The 23,253-nt window shown below is 48.2% G+C and overlaps 1 protein-coding gene across 2 annotated transcripts; it reads left to right on the top strand.

Moving 5' to 3' along the window:
- Positions 1-283: 283 nt before the first annotated feature.
- Positions 284-22,677, top strand: abca4b (ATP-binding cassette, sub-family A (ABC1), member 4b). 2 transcript variants are annotated; one of them, XM_067252357.1, is made up of 50 exons: positions 284-349; positions 554-647; positions 767-908; positions 1,629-1,768; positions 2,071-2,198; positions 2,908-3,105; positions 4,304-4,393; positions 6,246-6,486; positions 6,733-6,872; positions 7,393-7,509; positions 7,610-7,807; positions 9,091-9,296; positions 9,890-10,066; positions 10,266-10,488; positions 10,704-10,925; positions 11,114-11,318; positions 11,433-11,521; positions 11,725-11,926; positions 12,015-12,192; positions 12,318-12,449; positions 12,620-12,759; positions 12,974-13,111; positions 13,338-13,519; positions 13,661-13,766; positions 13,974-14,179; positions 14,384-14,435; positions 14,965-15,018; positions 15,365-15,540; positions 16,229-16,353; positions 16,504-16,602; positions 16,751-16,940; positions 17,063-17,157; positions 17,300-17,332; positions 17,447-17,552; positions 17,660-17,734; positions 17,866-18,035; positions 18,265-18,442; positions 18,903-19,018; positions 19,114-19,261; positions 19,455-19,578; positions 19,711-19,840; positions 19,970-20,090; positions 20,376-20,438; positions 20,548-20,654; positions 20,872-21,013; positions 21,210-21,344; positions 21,686-21,789; positions 21,915-22,007; positions 22,140-22,389; positions 22,561-22,677. In XM_067252357.1, the coding sequence occupies exons 1-50, from the start codon at positions 284-286 to the stop codon at positions 22,675-22,677; spliced, it is 6,963 nt and encodes a 2,320-aa protein (XP_067108458.1). The 2 variants fall into 2 exon arrangements, with proteins under 2 accessions (XP_067108458.1, XP_067108460.1); XM_067252359.1 differs by having other exon boundaries at positions 11,433-11,525; positions 11,720-11,912; positions 12,013-12,192; positions 14,965-15,000.
- The last annotated feature ends 576 nt before the right edge of the window (positions 22,678-23,253 follow it).

Genomic DNA, 23,253 nt, shown 5'->3' with positions numbered 1-23,253 from the left:
TGTGGAAGAAGTAGATGACACAATGGCAACGATTCATTTTTGTCTAACATCCGCAAAAGGGGGTTAAACATGTCAGTGTTTTGGCAGGGAGTGTGTGGTTACCATCTTTCTCTGTCTCTCACTCACCCTCAAATCTCCACACTAAAACAACAAACACAAGCCTAAGACGTAAGATAGGAGGCTGCAGTGTCAGGTTTAGGTTACGTGTTTACATGGGTGGTGCTGTGCTCCTGCAGGTCTATCTGCAGCGGATGACCCCTTCTAGGGGAGCAGTTACGGTACCATGAACACAGGCAGTCAAATCCGCCTGTTACTGTGGAAGAACTGGACCCTCCGCAAAAGACAGAAGGTAAAGTTCTCTGGCTCCTCGCATACCGGCCTCCCTGACCTGTTGAAGCCTTACTGAGTAATCAGCAAGGAGACAATCAAGTGGACCTAACAGGACAGATCATGAGGAAATATAATACTGTATATCCCAGAGTTGAGTCTCCACCATTCTCTCCTCCTTAGTTGTGAGTTGGATTCAGCAGGTTGTTGATGTTTGTGTGCTCAGATCCGCTTCCTGGTGGAGATTGTGTGGCCGGTGGTGTTGTTTATTGGTCTGGTGTGGCTGAGAAAGGCTAATCCACTCTACAAGCAACATGAATGTACGTCTTGTGTGGAACACTTTTTACACTGAACAGATGTAACCATTACAACTACAGTTACTCTGCATTGTCTTATTTGACATGTTTTTTTCTCCCTGTGGGGTTGCACATTCATCCAGGTCACTTTCCCAACAAGGCCCTGCCCTCAACAGGGATTCTTCCATGGATCCAGGGCATATTCTGCAATGCCAACAACCCCTGTTTCAGATATCCAACCAGAGGCGAAGCCCCTGGAGTTGTTTCCAATTACAACAACTCCATGTGAGCATGATTTATAGGGGTTTCAGTTATATACAGTACTGTGCGTAAGTCTTGGGCACCCAATATTTTTTACACAAATAATGTCTTATACTGTATTTCTTCAATTAAATGCTACAGCTTTTCTTGAATTACATGTTTCGATGAGGGCGGTGTGTACACGAGGGCAGCTTTTATTATTATTTAATCGTAATTAAGAACAACACAGAAATTGCGCAAAGCAGTTTATTAATTAGTAGGCGACATCTCTGGTGTCTCGTCGGTGAGGAGGCAGATGAGGATACTAATAGTGATGCAGAAAGTTTTGTACCGTACCTATTTGTAGTAAAAATACATTTGAATTATAGTAAATATAAATTTAATGTTGCTGCATTTTTTCGTTTAAGTGTATCAGATTTGAATGCAACGTTTAATCAAAGAAATATACGTAATATAATTTTTTATATGTGCAGCAGTATAAAAGTGCAATTTTGCAAACATTTTAGTGATTTATTTTTATTTCATTATTTCTTAAAGCATTTTTTCCTTAACCTTTTTTATTTTTTATTGTGCCTAAGACTTTTGCACAGTACTGTATATTCAGTTTTACTGGAAGCTTTGTATTTTGTTCATGTCATTTGCAGTTATTCATTGTAGAAGTAGCTGTTAGTCATCTGCATTGATTATACAGGTCTGTATTTGTGTGTTCTAGACTCTTAAGCCCTGCTGTGTTCTGTGTTCTAGACTGGCCCGGTTCTATGCCGACTCCCAGGAGGTGCTGTTCAACGACCCAGAGTTCCAGCAGCTGGGTCGGGTGTGGAGGGAGCTGTCTACCTTGAGCAACCTCATGGACACTTTACGGAACAACCCTTCCCAGGTCTCAGGTGAGGGGCTGGTCTACTCTGACCCCTTGTATCCCTAGTATTCTCATGGTAACGAGATGTCTAACATCCCATTTCCCCACTCTTTCCTATTCACCTGTTTCCCCCTTGTTTCCCCTCTTGACATGTGTCTCTTATAGACTACCCTCCCTCTCCCTCTCTGTGTATGTACTTCTGTCTACATCAGTCAATCTGGCTGTCAATCACTTCCTGGTCATATTCGGGCCCCCCTCTCCCACTTCCTGTTTCGAGGGTTGAGGCTATCTAGTCTAACCTTCTGGGTCTGTGCTCTGCTTCCTGTCCAGGACGGGGGATAAAGATTGAGGACATTCTGAAGGATGATGAGATGCTTACAGGTTTCCTGCTACGGGACGCCGGCCTGCCAGAGTCTGTGGTCCACTCGCTGGTCAATGCCCAAGTGCGACTGGAGCAGGTAGGACTGCAAACACTAACGTGGAGGTGCTTCGGTTGACTGAGACCCTGGCAGCAGTATCATCATTCTCATTTATGATGTACTGTTAGGTGCATGATGGAACACGTAGGAATTGTTCCATCTTTTCTACGTGTGCTCTGTATCGTACACAGAGCCGGAGAGACTCCGGGGGCCGCAGGGCCTGGTGGTGTCAGTCAGGCCTGGGTATTCTCACTGGGCTGTTCCTCCTCCAGGAATGTGCTGTCTGGATAAACCTCAGTAGCTAATCGTTACCCATCCTCCCTGGGTGATTCACTGCTATCCCTGATTTCCTGTCTGTTGAATGCAGGGCTAGTTCCTGTCTCTCAGGACAGTCCGTACCACAGAGAGGTTGGTCTGTACCCTCTTTACTTTGTTGGTAGGCCTGCACTTCTCACTATGACTGTGCCAGGGACAAATGGTAATTCAATTTCAGGGAGGATAAAACCTTTTTAAAGGTTTTTTTAAAACCTCTAAATCTTTGGGATATCCAGGATATATGCCTAAATCGGAGGGTCAAAATATGCTCAAGCCCTCTGTTGATTTTGTGTTCTATGATAAAACTTCTAATCTGTATGTACTGTGTATGAATACATATTTACAATCCTTTCTCTCCTCCCTGCCCTTCCTCTCCTGCCTCCCTCCCCCCCTCCCTCCCCCTTTGCTCTTTCTTTCACCCCTCTCTGGCTAGTTTGCTTTTGGGATCCCAGATCTGCAGCTGAAGGACATTGCCTGTAGCCAGGCCCTACTGGAACGCTTCATCATCTTCCAGAGCCGCAGGGGCCTGTATGGAGTCCGTAACGCCATGTGTGCCCTCAGCCAGCAGAAGCTCCAGAAGATCGAGGACATCCTCTACACCAACGTGGATTTCTTCAAGATCTTCCGGCTGGTCAGTGAGAGAGTATTTTCCTCTGTCATCTCTGGTCTCTACAGTGTATTGAGTGACATTCTTCTGGTTCTTTTGGGTACTGAAGCTAGATGTCATGTCCCTTGTGAAGAAGACATGACATGCAGGTCGTGCTGCATTGTCAGAGTGGTGTCTCCTGTCAGGTCTACCTACCCATTGTTGAAACTGGGTTGGATCTGACCTGCTGTGTTTCTGCCACCTGCCTCTTATGTGCCCAGCCCCTCTGAAACCATTATCTCCCATCTCCCCCCCTCTCTGTTGGGGTGCACCTCAGCCGGGGTGGGAGATTGGCTCAAGGGGTTGGCATGGCGATGTCCCTCTTGGCCTATTTTTCTAATAGGATTATAGCGGTCCCTCCCACCTCATTCAAGACTGACTAAGACTCGGCAAGGTTCCATGTATAAATAAATTCCCCACGTGTCACCCACGGAAGAAGACAGACAGCCATCCTGAAGATATTTTTGTCCTATTGCCATGAGTTAGCTGTAGTATGAGTATAGTCTTACCAGAGTGTTGCACTGCTTGTCAAATGTAAACTCCATGACAAACTTAAGTTTAACCTTAGAGCCCAATTTGACTCAAAGCCCATTAGCTTAACAAGTATAGCAAACAGCCTATGTATAGCTCAGTACACACACTACTCCCTGCTTCCAGCTCTTCCTCTCCTCGCACCCAAGCCCCCATGGCCTATCAACCTCTCAACTCCTTCCCTTCCCCTCCTTCCCTTGTCATTCGCTCTCTCTTTTCTTCTTTCCTCCCCTCTTCCTTTGCTCACAGAAATGCAGGCGTGAGGAATTTCTGAGGAAGGCCTTCTCATGTGTGTGTTTGTGTTGGCATGCACTGTTTCCGCAGCTCCTAGCACCATGCCCTGTAAGGGGCCTCTGTCTAAGACCCACTGTTAATGGTGTTTGCCTGTAGTGGTAAAGGTGAAAGTGTATGTTTAAAAGTGCTAGTAATGACTATTCTCTCATATCAAAGTACCTCAATAGCTTACCTATGTCCTGTATCCCTACAGAGGTTCAGCACACATCACAGAGCCTTCAGAGACAGTGGATTAAACGAAATCCTGAATCTGTTGACGCATGAAAATGATTTATTTGGCATCAATGGTAGCCTGCCTGTTGAGTTCTTCCCAGATCTCATCTCAGATGTTCCACCTGTGTTGTATTTCATTTCCCAGCTGCCCCGGGTGCTTGATGACTACGCTGATGGGATTGACCTGTACTTCTGGGGCCAAGTGTTTACTGGAGTGTCAGAGAAGGTCCAAGTGGTGAGTGCTTCTTGTGTCCAGTCTTCTCCTCTCTCAGAGAAGAACGCCTCCTTATTTTTAGCATTCAGGAAACTAGCATCTTCCGTATAGACTCGTTTGAAAGAAAAACTCAAGGAGAGATTTGGGTCACATGACCATGCGCCCCTGCAGCTCAGGTTCCTGTCCTCAGTTTGAGGTTAAGTCGATAGGCACATTAACCTGTGGGTCTCCCGGCATACCAGAGCCATTGAGTGTTTATCATTTGTGCACGCTACGCATTGTTGTCTTTGTGTTAATGATCGTAGTGTACGTGTGTTTCCCGGGGTGTGTGTGTCCCATCTGTCCTGCCATTGGATCACAGTCACTGGGACATTCCTGGGACGTGACATCCTGTAGGCGTGTCTAATCTTTCCCATCACTGTGGTGACAGAAAGCCTGGCCAACAGTACTCATCACCTATTTGTACTCTAGGGAATTTGTGTGTGTGTGTATGTGAGAGAGAGAGAGAGAGCGAGAGAGAGAGAGCGAGAGAGAGAGAGAGAGAGAGTACAGTGTATGAAGCATGTGAATGAGTCATATCCTCAACAGACCAGACCACTTTAGTTGTTTCAATCTGTGTTGTTTTACAGCTTAGATTTATATTGTAATGGGATCACTAAAGTATGATAACAACACAGTCAAAGGCATGTGTGAGTGCATTGCCCAAGGCTATGCTGAGCAGCCTGAGAATGGCTGTCTAGGCCAGTCACAGTTATGGGCTATCCTGTCCTACTAGCACTCAGAAAAAGGCTCCTCCTCTCCTGAACAGGAAGTGAGACAGTGCCAAATGAGCGTACAGACGGAAAACATGCACTTGCGTGACTACACTAGAGTCAACTTATTTTCATCAATGGGAGGATACTTTGCCCACCCTCCACCTATCCTAATTCTTTTTATAGAAAGACTCTTTAAGAGATTTGTTTGTGGGGTCTATTGTTTCATAAAAACATTTATAATAATATACTTCCCTTAAACTAGCGCAATGTGTAGCGTTCCCTTGTTTGGGTGTTCCTATTATCAAACAAAATAGAAATACGAGGTCATCTTGTGGTCAAATCCTACCTTTACATTTGACAACATAATGAATTGCATCATGCAGAGAGTGTGGAATGTGCCACTAAAGATACTGCTAATCTATCCTGAGAAAGGAGGTGGGGAGATCAAGGTGTTGGATCAGGACATCTGTGGCTGAGAGGGTTCTCACTTGACTCAAGGTGTGGTTGCACTGGACCTGATTTGGGATTGTAACAGTCAGTGAATCATCTCCATACCATCAATGGGAGAACTGCCAGTTGAATCCATATGACAGGCCATGCCTTTGAAAGAAGTAACCCTATAAATTAAGGTACATGATGATATCATAAAAATAGAAAAAAACTGAAACTGAATTTGACCCAAAACACAGCTCACTAAGTATTGCAGTACAGGACAAAGATAATTCAATGCTTCTCTGTTAAGTGTTGAACGGTAACAGTTTAATCAGCTCTTAACGGTCAGCACCTGTTAAGTGGAGCCCAGCCCTAATGAGACTATGAGGGCCAGCTGTGTGGAGAGTGGTAGCGAGCGCAGTGCAGCATAGTAGAACGTTCTCACAGTAAGGGCTGTGTTGCTCGAGTGTTTAATGTGTGACTACTATAAAAACGGATTTGACAAGGTTTCAGTCAATGTGCACTTGTGAACTGAAACATCATCAGTGTAATGCCCATGAGTCATACTCGCTCACTCACTCGTTTATCTCCCTTCTTTCTCATGCCTTCCCCCCCACCCCCACACGCACGCATGGATGGACACACATTTCCACACCTCCTTGATGTTGTGTCACCCACACTCCCAGCTGCTGGAGAGGAACAGCACCAAAGAGCTGATCCAGGTGGTCTACCCGCTGTTCCAGGAGGGGGGTCCCTCCTCCTTCACCCAGCTCATGTCCACTGTTTTAGGCCTGTTCTGTGGCTACCCCGAGGGAGGGGGCTCCAGGGTCCTCTCCTTCAACTGGTACGAGGACAACAACTACAAGGTCTTCCTGGGCGTCAACAGCTCCAAGAGCCAGGACAGCTATGCCTATGACAAGACCGCCAGTGAGTGGTCATGGGAAACGTAGTATTAATGGTGCACTTGTATATGGGTGGTCATGGAAAATGTAATATGAATTGTGCACTTTAGGTGGGTGGTCATGGAAAATATGACATTAATAGTGCACTGCATGTGGGTGGTCATGGGTTATGTAGTTTGATATAGGGTTACAGTGCTCTGTCAATGCATCATTGTCTCCTGTAACCTCTCTCCTCTTATTCTTCCTCTACTTCCCTCTCTCTGGCTCATAGCTCCCTTCTGCAATTCCCTGATGCAGACTCTGGAGTCCAACCCTGTCACCAAAATTGTGTGGAATTCAGTCAAGCCCCTGCTGATGGGAAAGATCTTGTACGCCCCCGACTCCCCTGCCGTCCGACAGATATTAAAGAGTGTAAGAGAGCACAGACCCCCTCCTAGCCCCCGCCCCCGTACCCACGTACCCCTCCTTTCACCCCCACCCCTCTGAGGAATGAGCTGACTATACCACATTGGAGAGAAGGGGGGTCTGCCACAAGTGGGAGAGAGGAGGCGGGCAGGAGGAGGGGGATGTTAAATTGAATGTGTGGGTGCAGCACAAAGGGAAAGCAAAGCTTGCTCTCAGACTCAGTGAAGTCATATTCACAGCAGTTGACAGAAAACAGATGTGATTCCCAGGGGGAGTTCCGTTAATGAGAATCTTACTGGGCTGGTCGGAAAAACCGCCCGTACACCTTAATGCCCTGAGCTCAGACAGAGGGGTCGTCTGTTGGTTGATGATTGAGACTAAGATGTAACAGGTCGTTCTTTGACACTGCCACAAAGATGCAGTGTTTATACTTCTGATGTTGAGCCTACATATCATACAAGTGCGTTTCGGTGTGTATTTCTGTTCCTGTGAACATAAGTGTGTGTGTCTGTGTGTATTTCAACAGGCCAACACAACATTTGAGGAGCTGGAGAGGCTGCAGAACATGGGCAAGGCCTGGGAGGAGGTGGGACCTCAACTCTGGGCATTCTTCCAAAACAGTGTCCAGATGAACATGATCAGGGTGGGGCCCACAAACACTCACACACACACACACAAATACGTGTCGTGTTTTCACTTTACATTTCTTTACAAATATGCTCCGTCTCTCCCTGTCCCTTTAGGATACGATTGCAAACCCCACAGTGACACACTTCCTGGACCAAAGTATGGAGGACACAGAGTTTTCCACCAAAGACATCCTCAACTTCCTGTACAGTGGGCCAGAAGAGAATAGGCAGGCTGGCCTTCCCAACTTTGACTGGAGGAACGTCTTCCAACTGACTGACCAGGTCATCCGCATGTTCAACCAATACGGAGAGGTGAGAGAAATAACCAGACCAGTACTAAATAAAAATGCTATAAATCCAACACATTCTCAGACGGTTAGCATGGAGGCTCTCCATGTACAGACATCAAGTGTCTGGAAGCTGGTGTCCGTCTTCCAGGTCTGAGCCCCGACAGATCACCTTTCGGCCCCCCTTTCAAAGCGAGAGAGCCACTTAGTGGAGCTATGGAACGCTGCTTCCATCCAGATGGGTGAAAGGCAGGAGAACAAGCCAGCTGTCATCCCCATCCAGGCCTGCCTTTGTGTGGCCTGTGATAAAGTGGAGAGAGGGTGGGAGTGGGGCACCACCCCCCCCATGAGCTCAATGTTGTTTTTGTGTTTGGCTTTGCTTTGAAACACTCCCCCCCCCCTGGACTCGGCAAATAAAAGGGGGCAAATCACTCTATCCATCCTCCATTCCTCCCATCTCTTCCTCGCTTCATCCCATCTCTTCCTCGCTTCATCTGCACGATCCATAGGGGGGCCCTGTAATCGATTTGAGGGGTCGGAGGTCGTAGTTGGAGGAACCCTATCGCGACGAGCGTCTCCATCGCTTCTTTGTCTCCCCGAGGCCCGGAGCCCTCTTGTGTTTCTGCAAACAAATTCAGGCGACTTAGCCAATTAGATATAGCTGTCAACTAGAGCCCACTCTTTAGAGAAACTGCCTCAGTTAGCATCCTAGCCACTCACTTATCAGGGGTGTGTTCGCATGTCGAAGGCCCATTAGAATGTGTGTTTCACTGAGAACCTGGCACTTTCACGTGTGTGTGTGTGTCTGTGGGGGGGTGTTTTTCTCATCCTCAAACTGTGGGTATACTTGTATGGTGAATGTATGGGGCCATAGGGATGAATGAGGAGTGTCCTCGTCTGTCTTTGAGTGCTCCGAGGGCATTGTACAGTAATATGAATGAAGACATTAGACACGCTTTACATTGAGCGGTGGGGCCCCCAGCAGAAAAGGCTGATTTGTGCGTGTGTGTGGGTGCATGTGTGTGTGTGGGAGATGTTCACAGGACCATTGTGTGTGTTTGTGTGTGCGCGTCTTCTAGTGCTCCAGTGCAGAGTGAACGTAGCTGTTAAGACTTTCCCATGTCACCAGAGCCCTTGTGAATGAGAGGCCTATGAGGACTGAGTGGCTCTCCTGAGCAGGACACACTGTCCCTGTCTCCACTGTCTGCTCAAAATGGACACACAGCCTCACACAATCCGTGCCTGCGTGTACAAACAGAAACACACACACACAAATAACCCTGCCCCTTCTTTCTCACCTGGCTGTAGTGCATCAGCCTGGATAAGTTTGTGGCCCACACTGACGAGACCCAGATGACCCACCAGGCTCTGTACCTGCTGGAAGAGAACAAGTTCTGGGCGGGGCTCGTCTTCCTGGATGTGTACCCCTGGACCACCTCCCCACCGCCGCATGTCAAGTACAAGATCCGCATGGACATTGATGCTGTGGAGCGGACCAATAAGATCAAAGACAGGTAGATAGCACCTTAACACTGCACTGCTGAGGCAGATGTTTCAACATGTGTTAGGGATCTTTACATGGCCTTAAGATGGTCAATTCTTCTTATGTTGTATTACTGATAACTGGCAGCATTTGTCTTTAAGGTTTTACATCATAACCCACTCTTCAAATGAACGCTTACAGGCAAACTAAGCCCACACAATAGATGTAATATGAAAGGTAATATCTCCATGCTAACAATCACTTTCACAAGCGAGTTGGTGTCAGAGCAGAGCCAGCTATGCAGCCTGTTTTTGTTTTTGCAGGAGGGCTAGTGTGTAGCCCTTACCAATTTACTAATGAGATTGTTTTCGAAGGGGGATTGCGAGTAACTTATCTCCTTGACTGGAAAGAAGAATATAATGCGCGTTGTGTTTGCTGTGTGTGTGTTGTCTAGAGGATTGGTAGAAGAGCCAGCTACTGTGAGGCTATCTCCTTTAATGAATAGACCCACAACAACATTGCTCTGTTAATCCATGTTGGCCTCCCTCTCACCTACTTGTACATACGTTGAGGACGACGACACCTGCTTTCATCCGTTGCGCCTGTGCCCCGTCCGTCTCTCAGGTACTGGGACCCTGGTCCGAGGGCTGACCCCATGGAGGACCTGAGGTACATCTGGGGGGGCTTCGCCTACCTCCAGGACATGATCGAACACGGCATCCTCAAGATCCACACTGGAAACGACTGGCCACTCGGCGTCTACGTCCAGCAGATGCCCTACCCCTGCTACGTGGACGACCTGTGAGTGGTCCACACGCCTGTCTGTCATTAATCCCCGTCTCTTTCGCATCCAATGGAGGAAGAGCGGGTCGTTTTTGGGGGGCTTTTGTTTGTGTGACACAGAACACATGGTCTGACCATAACAGATCAAACAAAGAGTCCTGAAGCTCCTTCTGTTGAAAGTGTCGTGTCTCAACACGCCTCCCTCGTCCTCCCACAGCTTCATGCTGACCTTGAACCGCTGCTTCCCCATCTTCATGGTGCTGGCCTGGATCTACTCCGTGTCCATGATCGTCAAGAGCATCGTGCTGGAGAAGGAGTTGAGGCTCAAGGAGACCCTGAAGGCCATGGGGGTCACCAACGGGGTCATCTGGTACACCTGGTTCATAGACAGCTTCCTCATGATGACAGCCAGCACGGCCCTGCTCACCACCATCATCATGGTAGGAGATGAGGGGAGAGGGAGGGATGGGAGGGTAGGTCAAAGAAGGGACAACTGATAGTTTTGGTTTTGTGTTTCCGATGTCCGACAGGAAACGTTTGACAGTTTTTGTATCCATTAGTGCCACCTAGTGGAATTTGGGAGAAAATCGAATGTCCATGACGCCATTCACATTCAGGAAGGGGAAATCTAACCGGTTCTCCTGTCCTCTTCCAGTCAGGAAAGGTACTCAACTACAGCAACCCCATCATCGTGTTCTTCTTCCTGCTGACCTTCACCGTCACCACCATCATGCAGTGCTTCCTCCTGAGCGTGTTCTTCAACAAGGCCAACCTTGCGGCCGCCTGCAGCGGCATCATCTACTTCACCCTCTACCTGCCCCACATCCTCTGCTTCGCCTGGCAGGACCGCATCACCAAGAACATGAAGCTGGGCGCGGTGCGTCCACTAATGCCTTCACCTCTGGGAACGAGGATCTCGGTGTCCCGATAGGACCTCGTTAGAGCTGCCTGGCGTCACCGTGACAACTGCTGCTAGGGCGACGGCATAAATGAAGTCACCGTGATAGTTAGGTTCAGTTTTTGCAGGTATCCGTGTATTTTACTGGAGCCCTGTCCCCCTTCCAGAGTCTGCTGTCTCCTGTGGCGTTTGGTTTTGGGACGGAGTACCTGTCTCGGTATGAGGAGCAGGGTCTGGGTCTGCAGTGGGACAACATCGGCACCAGTCCACTAGAGGGCGACGCCTACTCCTTCTTCACCTCCATACGGATGATGGTGTTTGATGCCGTGCTCTACGCAGTCCTGGCCTGGTACCTCGACAATGTCTTCCCAGGTCGGTCTCCACACTATGTTGTGTGTTTAAGTTTGTGTGTGTGTTGAAACAAATGGCAACTCGTACCTGATCTCATACTACGTTCAGGTGTTAAACTCTCTCTCGCTCCTCCAGGGCAGTATGGTATTGGTCGACCTTTCTACTTCCCCTTCCAGTCTTCATACTGGCAGAAATCTGAGACCACCTCCTCAGACGGGGACGACGTTGGTTAGTGACACTGTTCAAGTCTCATACCTATCGTGGGCTATCGTGTTGTCAAATGGTTTCTTATAGGGTTCTCTCTAAATATGATTAAATACAGCTGCCGTTTGGTGTGTGCCTCTTTGACAAAAGTATTAACGCTATTTCCTTCAGAATTGAATAATTTAAACAAGTGAATGATTAAGTGTTTCTCCCTGCAGTGAAGCCTGGTCCTGATGTGGATGTAGATGTGGAAAGCCTGGGGTCCCGACGCAGGTCCATGTGCAACGGCTCTCCTGGCAAGAAGACCTGTAAGCACCAGGACAAGAGGGAGAGGCTGATAAAGGACAGGGAGGAGAAGGAGGAGCAGCAGAGAAGGCTGGAAGGAGAAGAAAACCAAGAGGCTGCCAACGAGGAGGAAGACACAAGTAGATGACACCCTCAATTTGACGTTTTGACAGTTTTTTTCAAGCTCCACCTCTATACCCGCCATTTTTGTTTCCCTGCTTCTTCCAGGTAAGTTGTTCTTTGAGGCCGAGCCGCTCGGGCTCGTGATGGGGGTTGAGATCCAGGACCTGGTGAAGGTGTTTCCCGGGAGCCCTCGCCCTGCCGTCGACAGTCTCAGCATCACCTTCTACGAGGGACAGATAACATCCTTCCTGGGACACAACGGAGCCGGGAAAACCACCACCATGTGCGTGTGCCATAAGCCACTCTGACCAATGACAGGATCTTAACATTACTAACTACTAAACTGGCTGCGGATCTACTGGATGGTTCGATCCCACTCATAGTCAATGTCTGTGTTCTGTTCCCCAGGTCTATCCTGACAGGCCTGTTCCCGCCCACCTCAGGCACTGCTTACATTCACGGGAGAGACATCAGGACTGATATGGACATCATCCGCACATCTATGGGCATGTGTCCCCAGTACAACATCCTGTTCAACCAGTGAGTCCTGCAACCGACTGGGAAATGTTGCTTGTAGCCGGGGTGACAATTTACTGACTGATTAAAGAAGGTTGCTTACCCACCAAAGGAACAGCACCACACCATTGAGGGAATACACACCTTATGTTAATGCTGCACTGGTAACTGACTGGTCCTCCCGCTCTCCCCAGTCTGACTGTGGAGGAGCACATCCTGTTCTACTCCATGTTGAAGGGGAGGACGAAGGTGGAGGCGCAGAAGGAGGTGGAGGACATGCTGGAGGACCTGGGCCTCCCCCACAAGAGAGATGATGAGGCTCAGAACCTCTCTGGTGAGTCTTGCCCAGGATATCCGTCAGTTTGAAGTGTAGAACATCTCCTCAGTGCCAACAGTTCAAAGTACATCTATCACATTGTAATATTTCTTTATTAATATTCTGAAAAGTTTAGGTTTTGTGTGCGCACAGGTTTTTGGCATTCAGTGAGTGGGTGTTGGATCGTGTTCCCTGGTTTGTTCACTGGTACATTGCCTCTTGCACTGTTCAGGTGGTATGCAAAGGAAGCTGTCTGTTGCCATGGCATTTGTCGGGGGGTCAAAGATTGTTATTCTGGATGAGCCCACCTCAGGAGTGGACCCCTACTCCAGACGATCCATTTGGGACCTCCTGCTCAAGTACCGGACTGGTAAGCTAGTGCCCTCTACTGGCTACAGACATGTACTACTCTAAACATGCACGTCACTGCCCATTACACATTCTAGACAACTTGCAGATGATCAAGGAAGCTCATGAACCGATTGCTAACTTGTTTTGAATCTACAGTTAAGCAACTTTGCCTAAGTTGATATATTCATATCCAACTTGAACTATGATAACATCTAAATTGGAATAACTTTCAACCCCTCACCCAGGTCGGACAGTTATCCTGTCCACCCACCACATGGACGAGGCTGACCTGCTGAGCGACAGGATCGCCATCATCTCCAAGGGACAGCTCCACTGCTGTGGCTCCCCCCTCTTCCTAAAGAACTGCTTTGGCGTGGGCTTCTACCTCACTCTGGTCCGACGCATGAAGGACCTGAAGAAGAAAGAGGTGAGGACCCGTCGTTCTTCTGGACTTGACTGGCGTCCGTGGGTCGTGCCCGTCCATAGCGTTTGCAGTACATGGTCATGAGTCATCATGAGTTTCGGAGTAACATGTTTTAGTGCTCTCTCTCTCTCTCTTTCCACCCAGAATGAGTGTGACTGTGCCTCCGAGTGCTCCTGCACCTGCTCCACCTGCACCAAGTACAAGGACCAGTCCCAGAACCCGTCTGAGCAAATGGACAGAGCCCTGGACGGTAAAGGACCTCTATCATGTCTATTCTAGACTCTTAGTGCCGTCTTTTCTGTATGTTCTGTTCCTTCTTGCGTGGCTCTTTTTACAATGTTGAGTTTTTACTTAGTGTGGAGATTCTGGCAGGGGTACTGTTTGTGGAAAATCATGTCAAATAAAGGAGACTTTTATTCAGAGTCGTGAGCTATATTTCCTCCTCCTCCTCTCTCAGGTGAGGTGGACAGCATCACAAATCTAATCCACCACCACGTTCCTGAGGCCAAACTCATCGAGATGATTGGCCAGGAGTTGACCTACCTGCTGCCCAATAAGGGCTTCAAGCACAGGGCGTACGCCAGCCTGTTCAGGGAGCTGGAGGAGACTCTGGGGGACATGGGCCTGAGCAGCTTCGGCATCTCTGACACCTCTCTGGAGGAGGTAGGATCTCGTCCTCGTTTGATGACATCACCACATGCCCCCATCTCTGTTCTGAAGAGAAGGACTTTAATCGATTTAAGGGATTTATTTTACCAACAAATCCACTGACGTGTTGGTATATTGATCCATCATACCTTTAATGTTATATATCATGTCAGATCATGCACATCTTAAAATGGTTTATAAACAAGCTGTCCCCTGCAGATCTTCATCAAGGTGACTGCAGACGGCGAGGCCGCACAAAAAAGCACACCAGGTAAAAGATGACTTTGTCCTGGCACATTCAGCTGTGACCCACACACCACCTTTTCCCCTAAACTCCTGCTGAATACTGAATGGGATCTGTACTTACAGCTTGAACATTTCTGATGTGTAGATGTGTTTTTTGTTACTGTTCCAGTCTTTTACCTGCATGAAATCATGTCGGCATTTGACTTAATATGTCAAGTCTGTTGTCTGTAGACTCTAGTCTAGAATGTCCCTGTACTTAATGTAAGTCGCTCTGGATAAGAGCGTCTGCTAAATGACTAAATGTAAAATGTAGTTTAAGGCTCCTCCACCTGGTTCCCAGGGAGATAAAGCCCTGTTGAAACAACCTTAATCTAGTGCACGTCAGTCTGGTTAGTTACCACTAGAGGTTGGAGAATTTGGAGAAAATGTGATGGGACAGTAGCTCTCCAGAACCCAGGGTTGGGCAGCCAACAGTCTGCCTCAGTCTGTTAGCCATGTTAGTTCCTTGTAAGTTGACGTGTTGTGTGCTGTGACCTGTCCACTTCCCATTGTAGAGCAGTGGATGCTTCTGCAGAGGAAAGGCAAAGTTGGTGTGGAGGAGGATGAAGGTTAGAGGAACGGCTAGCTCGAGCTGCCGCACCCACCAGCCTCAGTTATAGTACATCCCAGGACACTAATTCTGCTTGCTGGGTCAGAATATAACACCAGGGGCTTTGCTGATGTAGAGTTCTACTGTTGGCAGCGATTCATGGGCTAATGACAGCAGATTTCTCACAGCTTTTCTGCCTTTACAGACTGCCATTCCAAAGCAATGCTTTCTCTTTTAGTCAAAAATAGTGGGGGGCTGCCTAGTTTCTTAATTATTTTCTTTTTATATGTTCCTATACATAGAGTGGAACCACACTGTCACAGTTTGTGGATTTAAATGTTACATCTCCTAACACAAACTCACAGAAGCCAATGGGCTGGCGCAGACCAATGGTGGGAGTAACCAGGGCAACTCGGACAGCAATGCGGGACGGGGCTCCAGGCAGGTGAAAGGTGCCAGTCTGGTGATGAAGCAGTTCCACGCCCTGCTGGTCAAGAGAGTGCACCACGCCATGCGTAGCTACAAAGACTTCTTGGCACAGGTACCACACTTGACCAGGCTTCTCAGAGACACTGCCATGTTTGTGGGGTTAGCCAATGTTCATGTGTTGTCATGCTTCAATACTGATCAGGACTTACAGGATGCAATAGTAACATCATTCCAAGTGTATTCTGCATAAAGATAAAGCTCTCAGCAACGGTGTGATGTCTGTTCTCTGGTTAAAAGCAGTCTTGCACAAAACTGCATACAAATAACATATGTGTGACATCACAAGTAGTTTGGTTCCGGTTACTAAGATATTTATGAACTCCCAACTGGTTCCAATCAGTTAGGGTCCATAAAGATGGCATTCCTTTTACCTATAACATTGGGGGTAGGTCAGAGGTTTACATCCTCTTGGGCTGTAAACAGTCCTAAACAGATCAGATTATGCCTATACCTTCACCTATGTGACTTCATCACAAAGGTTCACCCAGTTCTGTCAGTCCTATCAGTTCAGAGAAGGGTTAAAGATTCTCCCACAGTCTGCTGAATAAGTATGTGTTAACAGTCACAGTGTTTGGATGTCTAGCAGAGAAGATTGCATTGGAGGTTCAATTAAAGGCCAGGGGGATACTTAAAAAAGAGTAGATGAGTAAATATTATTTTAATGTATCTGCAAAGGCATAATCCTCACAAAGCAACAGTTGATCATAAGCATGACAGTGCAATATGCTGTGTGTCTCCAGATCGTCCTGCCTGCCAGCTTTGTGCTTATCGCCCTGATCTTTACAATGATCGTCCCTCCGTTTGGGGAGTACCCCAGCCTCTCCCTCACCCCCTGGATGTACGGACAGCAGTACACCTTCATCAGGTCGGTCCTTCCATGCCTCACTTTAGCTCACAAACACTCTTAGTGGAAAACTACATCACCCACCAGCCTCAGTTATAGTACATCCCAGGAACCGCCCAGATAAGGCTTTGTTTTTATTTGACCTTTTTAAATATTTTCCTTTGTTCTTAGTAATGAAATGCCGACACACCCAACAATGAAACGCTTCACAGAGGTGCTGTTGGAAAGGCCTGGTCTGGGCACGCGCTGTATGGATGGAGAACCTCTCGAGTGAGTATTAGGTGCACCATGAATATTCAGCAACATTTACTGCTGTTTCCTTGGCTGAATGAATGAATGAATATACACAATGTTTTCGAATTAAATGAACACAGTAGGAAAGGCTCTAACTACAGGAAGCCCTTTGTGTGTCCTACAGAAACATGCCGTGTGCGAACATCACCACAGACTGGGCCATACCTGAGATCTCCTCTGTGGCCAGCAACATCCTCCTGAGCCCAGAGTGGCACCCCCTCAACCCCTCCCCTTCTTGCCAATGCAGCACTGACAAGAAGCTGACCATGATGCCCATCTGTCCGGAGGGGGCCGGGGGGCTGCCCCCACGACAGGTTAGGGAGCTCTGTGTCTGTGTGTGTGTGTGTGTGTCTGTGTCTGCCTACGTCTGTCTGTGATGACTCCATAAAGGCAGCAGTAATGTCTGACATGTGATTGTGTTTTCTGTGTTTACCAGAGGAAGCAGGCTTCAGGAGACATCCTGATGGACCTTACTAGGAGTAACATCTCTGACTTCCTGGTCAAAACCTACCCCGATCTCATCAGAACCAGGTACAACCTCAGCCCTATGAGCTGAGGGTTTTCCCTTTGACACTTTTTTAGAGATTCCTTCGAGCCATAAAATGACATGTCATTCATATCAATCTATTTTTCAGACCCTTTTTCATACCATTGAATTGTTTTTAATTTCTAGTTTGAAGAGCAAATACTGGGTGAATGAGCAAAGGTAAGGTTTCAAATCCTCTTCTAGATGTGAACCATTTGTCATGTAGTTTGTCTTTCTCTAGTGGAAGGCGGCAGGTACTGATAGACAGAACATGTTTGTCTGGATCATTCTCAGGTATGGAGGCTTGTCAGTGGGAGGGCAGCTGCCAATACTGGATGTGGATCCCAAGGAAATCCAGAGTGTTCTGTCCCAGCTGGGCCAGATGCTCAACATCACTGGGGTAGGGAAGGGTCCGCAACCCCCCTGGGGAGCCATACACTATCAGTACTCACATGTCAGTGCTTAGAAATGTAAACTAAGTGGTTGGTGTCATATCTGTTTACTCAGGGTCCTTATGCCAAGGTTTCCTTGAAAGAAATTGGACCTTTCCTCAGGTACATGGAGAGTGAATACAACGTAAAGGTGAGTGTGACTCATACATACAAACCTCAGTGTATGCCTATATTTTAAGCTCTGAAAAAAACATTTCATGTTGTGGAAGCATCATCCTCAATCCTCAACCTTAATGTGTGCTTGTCACCCTTCTGCCTCAGGTGTGGTACAACAATAAAGGCTGGCACGCCATGGTGTCCTTCATGAACGTGGCCAACAACGCCATCCTGAGGGCCTACCTGCCCCGCTACGCTAACCCTGCGGAGTATGGCATCACGGCCATCAACCACCCTCTCAACCTGACCAAGGAGCAGCTGTCTGAGGTCACTGTGTGAGTGTCACTGGGACCTCTGCTTCTGGGCCAGGCTCCAGGACTGGAAGGCAGGAGTTTGGTCCACAGGAAAATACACTGTTTTGGCAGATGAAGACACGCTCTTATTTCATAGATGCGTAAAAGAGAACCCCTTGTGTCCAGTTTTAAATGGATGGCTGAAAAGGCTTTTTGACCTCTTCTGCACCTCATCTCCCCCTCCTCCTCCCTCTCCCCCCTCCTCCCCCAGGTTGACCACATCAGTGGACGCAGTGGTGGCCATCTGCGTCATCTTCGCCATGTCCTTCATCCCGGCCAGCTTCGTCCTCTACCTCATCCAGGAGCGCGTCACCAAGGCCAAGCACCTGCAGTTTGTCAGCGGGGTCAGCCCTCTCATCTACTGGGTGGCCAACTTCTTCTGGGACATGGTCAGTGATCACAACTAGTCACAAGTAACGAGTGATTGCTGTACAATGCTGTATTATTCGAGTCATATGGATATATCATAGTCTAGAGCTGTATAAATGAGAAGTAGTACTTGGTAGTAATTATTTTACGGAAATACTTCACAGATGATCAAATTAACATTAAGCCCAATTGTACTCATACCCATCAATGAGCAGCTTACATTTAGTCATTTAGCAGACACTCTTATCCAGAGCAACTTACAGTAAGTACAGGGACATTCCCCCGAGACAAGTAGAGTGAAGTGCCTTGCCCAAGGACACAACATCATTTGGCATGGCCGGAAATCGAGCCGGCCACCTTCTGATTGGTAGCCCGATTCCCTCACCGCTTACCCATCTGACCCCCAGCTTACAACATTCATATACTGCACGTGACGGATCTTTTTCTCCTGTGAACGTTTCGTTTCCTTGACTTCTTCAGATGAACTACAGCATCAGCACTGCGATGGTGGTGGCCATCTTCATGGCCTTTGATAAGAAGTGCTACACTTCACAGACCAACCTCCCTGCCCTCATAGGCCTGCTGCTCCTCTACGGGTGAGTCACTCCAGCAGGTGCCCCCTCATCTCAGTGTGTTTGGCCCTCCTGGCCCTTCCTGACGTTCTGATATTGTGACCCGTTTTGGTTTCCAGGTGGGCGGTGACTCCCATGATGTACCCCATGTCCTACATCTTCAGCATCCCCAGCACGGCTTACGTCTCCCTCTCCTGCATCAACCTCTTCATCGGCATCAACAGCAGCGCCATCACCTTCATCTTGGAGCTGTTTGAAAACAACCGGGTGAGCAGAGAGAGGAAGGAGGCCAGTGAGAAAGGGTGATGTCGAAAAGGCCATAGAGAGAGAGAAGTCGGTGTCATTTATCAAGAGAGAGATAACGAGAAGAATTGTGGGAGCAAGCTGAAAATGGGAAAAACCTGATCTGTGACAAATCGCCGTTGTCGCTAACTCTGTGACATGGTGTCTCTGTTCTCAGTCCCTGCTGGCGTTTAATGAGTGGCTGAAGAAGGGGCTTCTGGTGTTCCCCCACTTCTGCCTGGGGAGGGGCCTCATCGACATGGCCATGAACCAGGCCGTCACCGACGTCTACGCACGCTTCGGTCTGCACCTCCCCCCTCACACGCCTCCCCACCACACCGCCGGCCCCCTCCACAACCGCCAGGCATGCTAGGAACAGCCAATATTGGAAAAGGGGAGCGTGCTGTTTTATAAGCTATGTTATCGGATTGCAGGTGAACAGTACAGCATGGACCCGTTCAGATGGGACTTTGTGGGGAAGAACCTGGTCTTCATGGCAGCGGAGGGCTTTGTTTACTTCCTCCTCAACATCCTGATCCAGTACAGGTTCTTCATGGACCACTGGTGAGCCTCTGCCTCTCCTCTCTTCACAATGGTAGTCGAGGTTCCTCAGCCCCTCACACAGGGATTTTTACCGGGTCACGTTTTACCGGGACACTTAAGGGCGTCTCTTCCTCTCTCTCCCTGCTGCAGGATGTCCGACGGCAACAGATCCAAGCCCGAGGACGAGGACGAGGACGTGGCCGCGGAGCGCCAGAGGATCCACAGCGGAGGCAGCAGGAAAGACATCCTGCAGATCCGAGACCTTTGCAAGGTCAGACTCTCTGAAACACCCGCGGCTGCCCGCCTCGTGGCTGTATGGTGGATTCATGACGCATGGTGCAGCCGCTGTTTGGGATGCTGCTCCGACACTTAACGACACCAAAAATGAAACGCTGTGTGTACTGTACATTGCACTGTCTGGGGGGGAAGGAAAACATGCACACACAGGAGTATTATAAAGATTGATTATTAGTTAGATTATTATTAGTGAAGTATTGATTAGTAGCTGTGTAGCAGAGTAAACCGTGTAAAAGGTGAGCGTGTCTTCTGCGTACAGACCTATGTGGGCCGGAAGAAACCAGCAGTGGACAAGATCTGTGTGGGCGTTCCTGCAGGGGAGGTAGGACCAGCATGATGCTAAATAGACAGCACATTTCAAAACAAGTACGATGGCATGTCCGTGTACCAGATATGTCTCCACTGGTCTGACAACCTGTGTGTGTCGTTAGTGCTTTGGCCTGCTGGGGGTGAACGGGGCCGGGAAGACCACCACGTTTAAGATGCTGACTGGTGACACAGACGTCAGTTCTGGAGAGGCCACGGTCGCTGGCTACAGGTACTGCTGCGTGGGCTTGAAAAGTATAGGGTTGACACAGTCAATTCAATTCAGCTTTATTAGCATGACAGTCATTACAACCTTATTGCCAATAGTCTAATGTGCAGTTCTGATTGCTGTTGTCATATATATGATTCTACGTTAGACACGGTACACCATGTGAGAGGAGCCTGCTTCCTGTTGGTCTGAGTTGACCTCGTCCTTTTTCTTTTGTCAGTATTAATGATCAGATGCTGGATGTGCACCAGAACATGGGCTACTGCCCCCAGTTTGACGCCATCGATGAGCTCCTCACAGGCAGGGAGCACCTCTTCCTCTATGCCCGCCTCCGAGGCGTGCCGGAGGCCGAGATCGCCAGGGTGAGTGCCTGAACCCTGGACACACGCAGAAACACAAACTCTGCTTTCTCCAGGTATGGTTGGCATCCATGAAGTGGATGCCAATCCGTCATTTTGACTATAAAAATGATTCATATGTGATTGAAGTCGTTGCCTGTATGTAAGATAAACACAGATGTATATTTATTCGAAGCCACGTCTTGTGTTTCCTCTCCAGGTGGCGGAGTGGGGTATTCAGAAGCTGGGTCTGACGGAGTACGCAGAGCGATGTGCTGGGACCTACAGCGGAGGCAACAAGCGCAAGCTCTCCACAGCCATCGCTATGATTGGCTGCCCAGCTCTGGTTCTCCTGGTGAGCCAGTCAGCCAGCTGTGTTGCTGCCTCTCGTATATAGGCCTGAATTTTTGGGCTGTTGGCTTTTATTCAGAGATTTGTCAGTGCAATGGCCCAGGGATCCAGATTGGCTACCATATGGCTTCAGTCGACCCAGACTCACAATCCTTTTTGCCCTGGCAGGAAACTACACTGTTCCAAGTAAGATTTGGCAGAGCTGGAGAAAGTCTGCCATATGCTGTTTGAGTTTAGGATTTTTCACGATGCTGAAAATCTGTAATAAAGGGTAATATAATATGATAAGAGTGTATGGACCTACATGTAAGTGTGTGTGCTTTGTGTGTGTGTGCACCCCAACAGGATGAACCTACTACAGGGATGGACCCCCATTCGAGACGCTTCCTGTGGACAGCCATCATGAGTGTCATTCAGGACGGGAGGGCCGTGGTGCTGACATCACACAGGTAGGCTCCACCCACACCCCTCCCACTGCCCCTACACGCAAAAGGACAATAATTAGATATTGAGGAAGCTGTTTGTAAGCAGACGGTCAGTTCTATAGGTTGACCTTACCTCTGTCTCTCACCAGTATGGAGGAGTGTGAAGCTCTCTGCACTCGCCTGGCCATCATGGTCAACGGCACCTTCAAATGCCTGGGCACCATCCAGAACCTCAAATACAAGTAGGACTGGGTGACCACTCTCAACATCTGAGAGTGGAGAGCAAACTAGCAGCAGCATCCAACATGTTCCCTTCAATAACACTGCCGCCATTTTGCGTTTGACTGACGTGGACTCCCTCCCTCCTCATCCAGGTTTGGTGACGGCTACGTGGTGACCATGAAAATCAAGGCAGCTAAAGTGGGCGTGGCCCCGGACCTGAGCCCGGCTGAGAGCTTCATGCACAGTAACTTCCCTGGGTGTGTCCAGAGGGAGAAGCACTACAACACCCTGCAGTACGAGATCGCCTCCTCCTCCCTTGCCAGGATCTTCCAGCTGGTAGCAGCCAACAAGGACAGGCTCAATGTAGAGGACTACTCTGTGTCCCAGACTACCCTGGACCAGGTAAACAACTCTACAACTGAGGTTCTCTCACTGGGAAGTAGGCTTAAGCTTAGCAAGGCTTAGGCATGTGGACATATGACATACTGGTGTATGTCGAAATGGCAGTATTTGCAGTGCATTTTCAACACTTTTCTCAGACTTTTGATTATGAATTGCGTGTGTGTCTTCCAGGTGTTTGTGAACTTTGCCAAGCAGCAGTCTGGAGAGGATGAGGAGCTCAGGTTGCACCCACGGGCAGCAGGTGCACGGAAAGAAATCAAGATTGCCCCCCTTAAAAGGAAAAAGTGATGCGTATACCGACACAAGCACACATAGGCCTACTAGGAAAGATCCAGTAGGCTGTTGTATTGTTTGGCTGTATATTTGAAGGTTTGTGTGTTAGACTTTGGAAGTCATTTTTGTATGCTCATGTGTTTGGTACAGCAAAAAAGAATGCCCAAGTCAAGCTGTTTCAACACTATTTTAGCTAGGCATTGGCTGATGATAGTGGTTCCCAGATATGGTTTCCTTCCATAATTGTACAACTGGTTTACATAACCCAGAGGAAAAAAATGCAAGTAGCCTGGAAGATCGGTACAACAAAACAACATATAAAGCTTAAAACATAGTCATATCCTAACATTTTGCCTGGCTTATCTAACTCTGTACATACGGCACAGGGATTGAATTTATCCAGCAGCATAGCTGTTTGTCTCTGTGAGCAGGCCTGTATATACCCCTCTAAACACAGGGCATTTTCACCTACTTTAACTTTGACATATATAAATAAAAAGAATGGATAATGTGGGTTAGAGTGAGTTATACAAAACACCTTTTCCCGGTTTTAATTATTGATATCAGTTTTCCATTCATGTCACTTACAGT

Source organism: Osmerus mordax, chromosome 16 (genome assembly GCF_038355195.1).
Source record: "Osmerus mordax isolate fOsmMor3 chromosome 16, fOsmMor3.pri, whole genome shotgun sequence".
Lineage (NCBI taxonomy): Eukaryota > Metazoa > Chordata > Actinopteri > Osmeriformes > Osmeridae > Osmerus > Osmerus mordax.
Note: the sequence above shows the minus strand (reverse complement) of the source record. Positions and strands in the feature narration are given on the sequence as shown.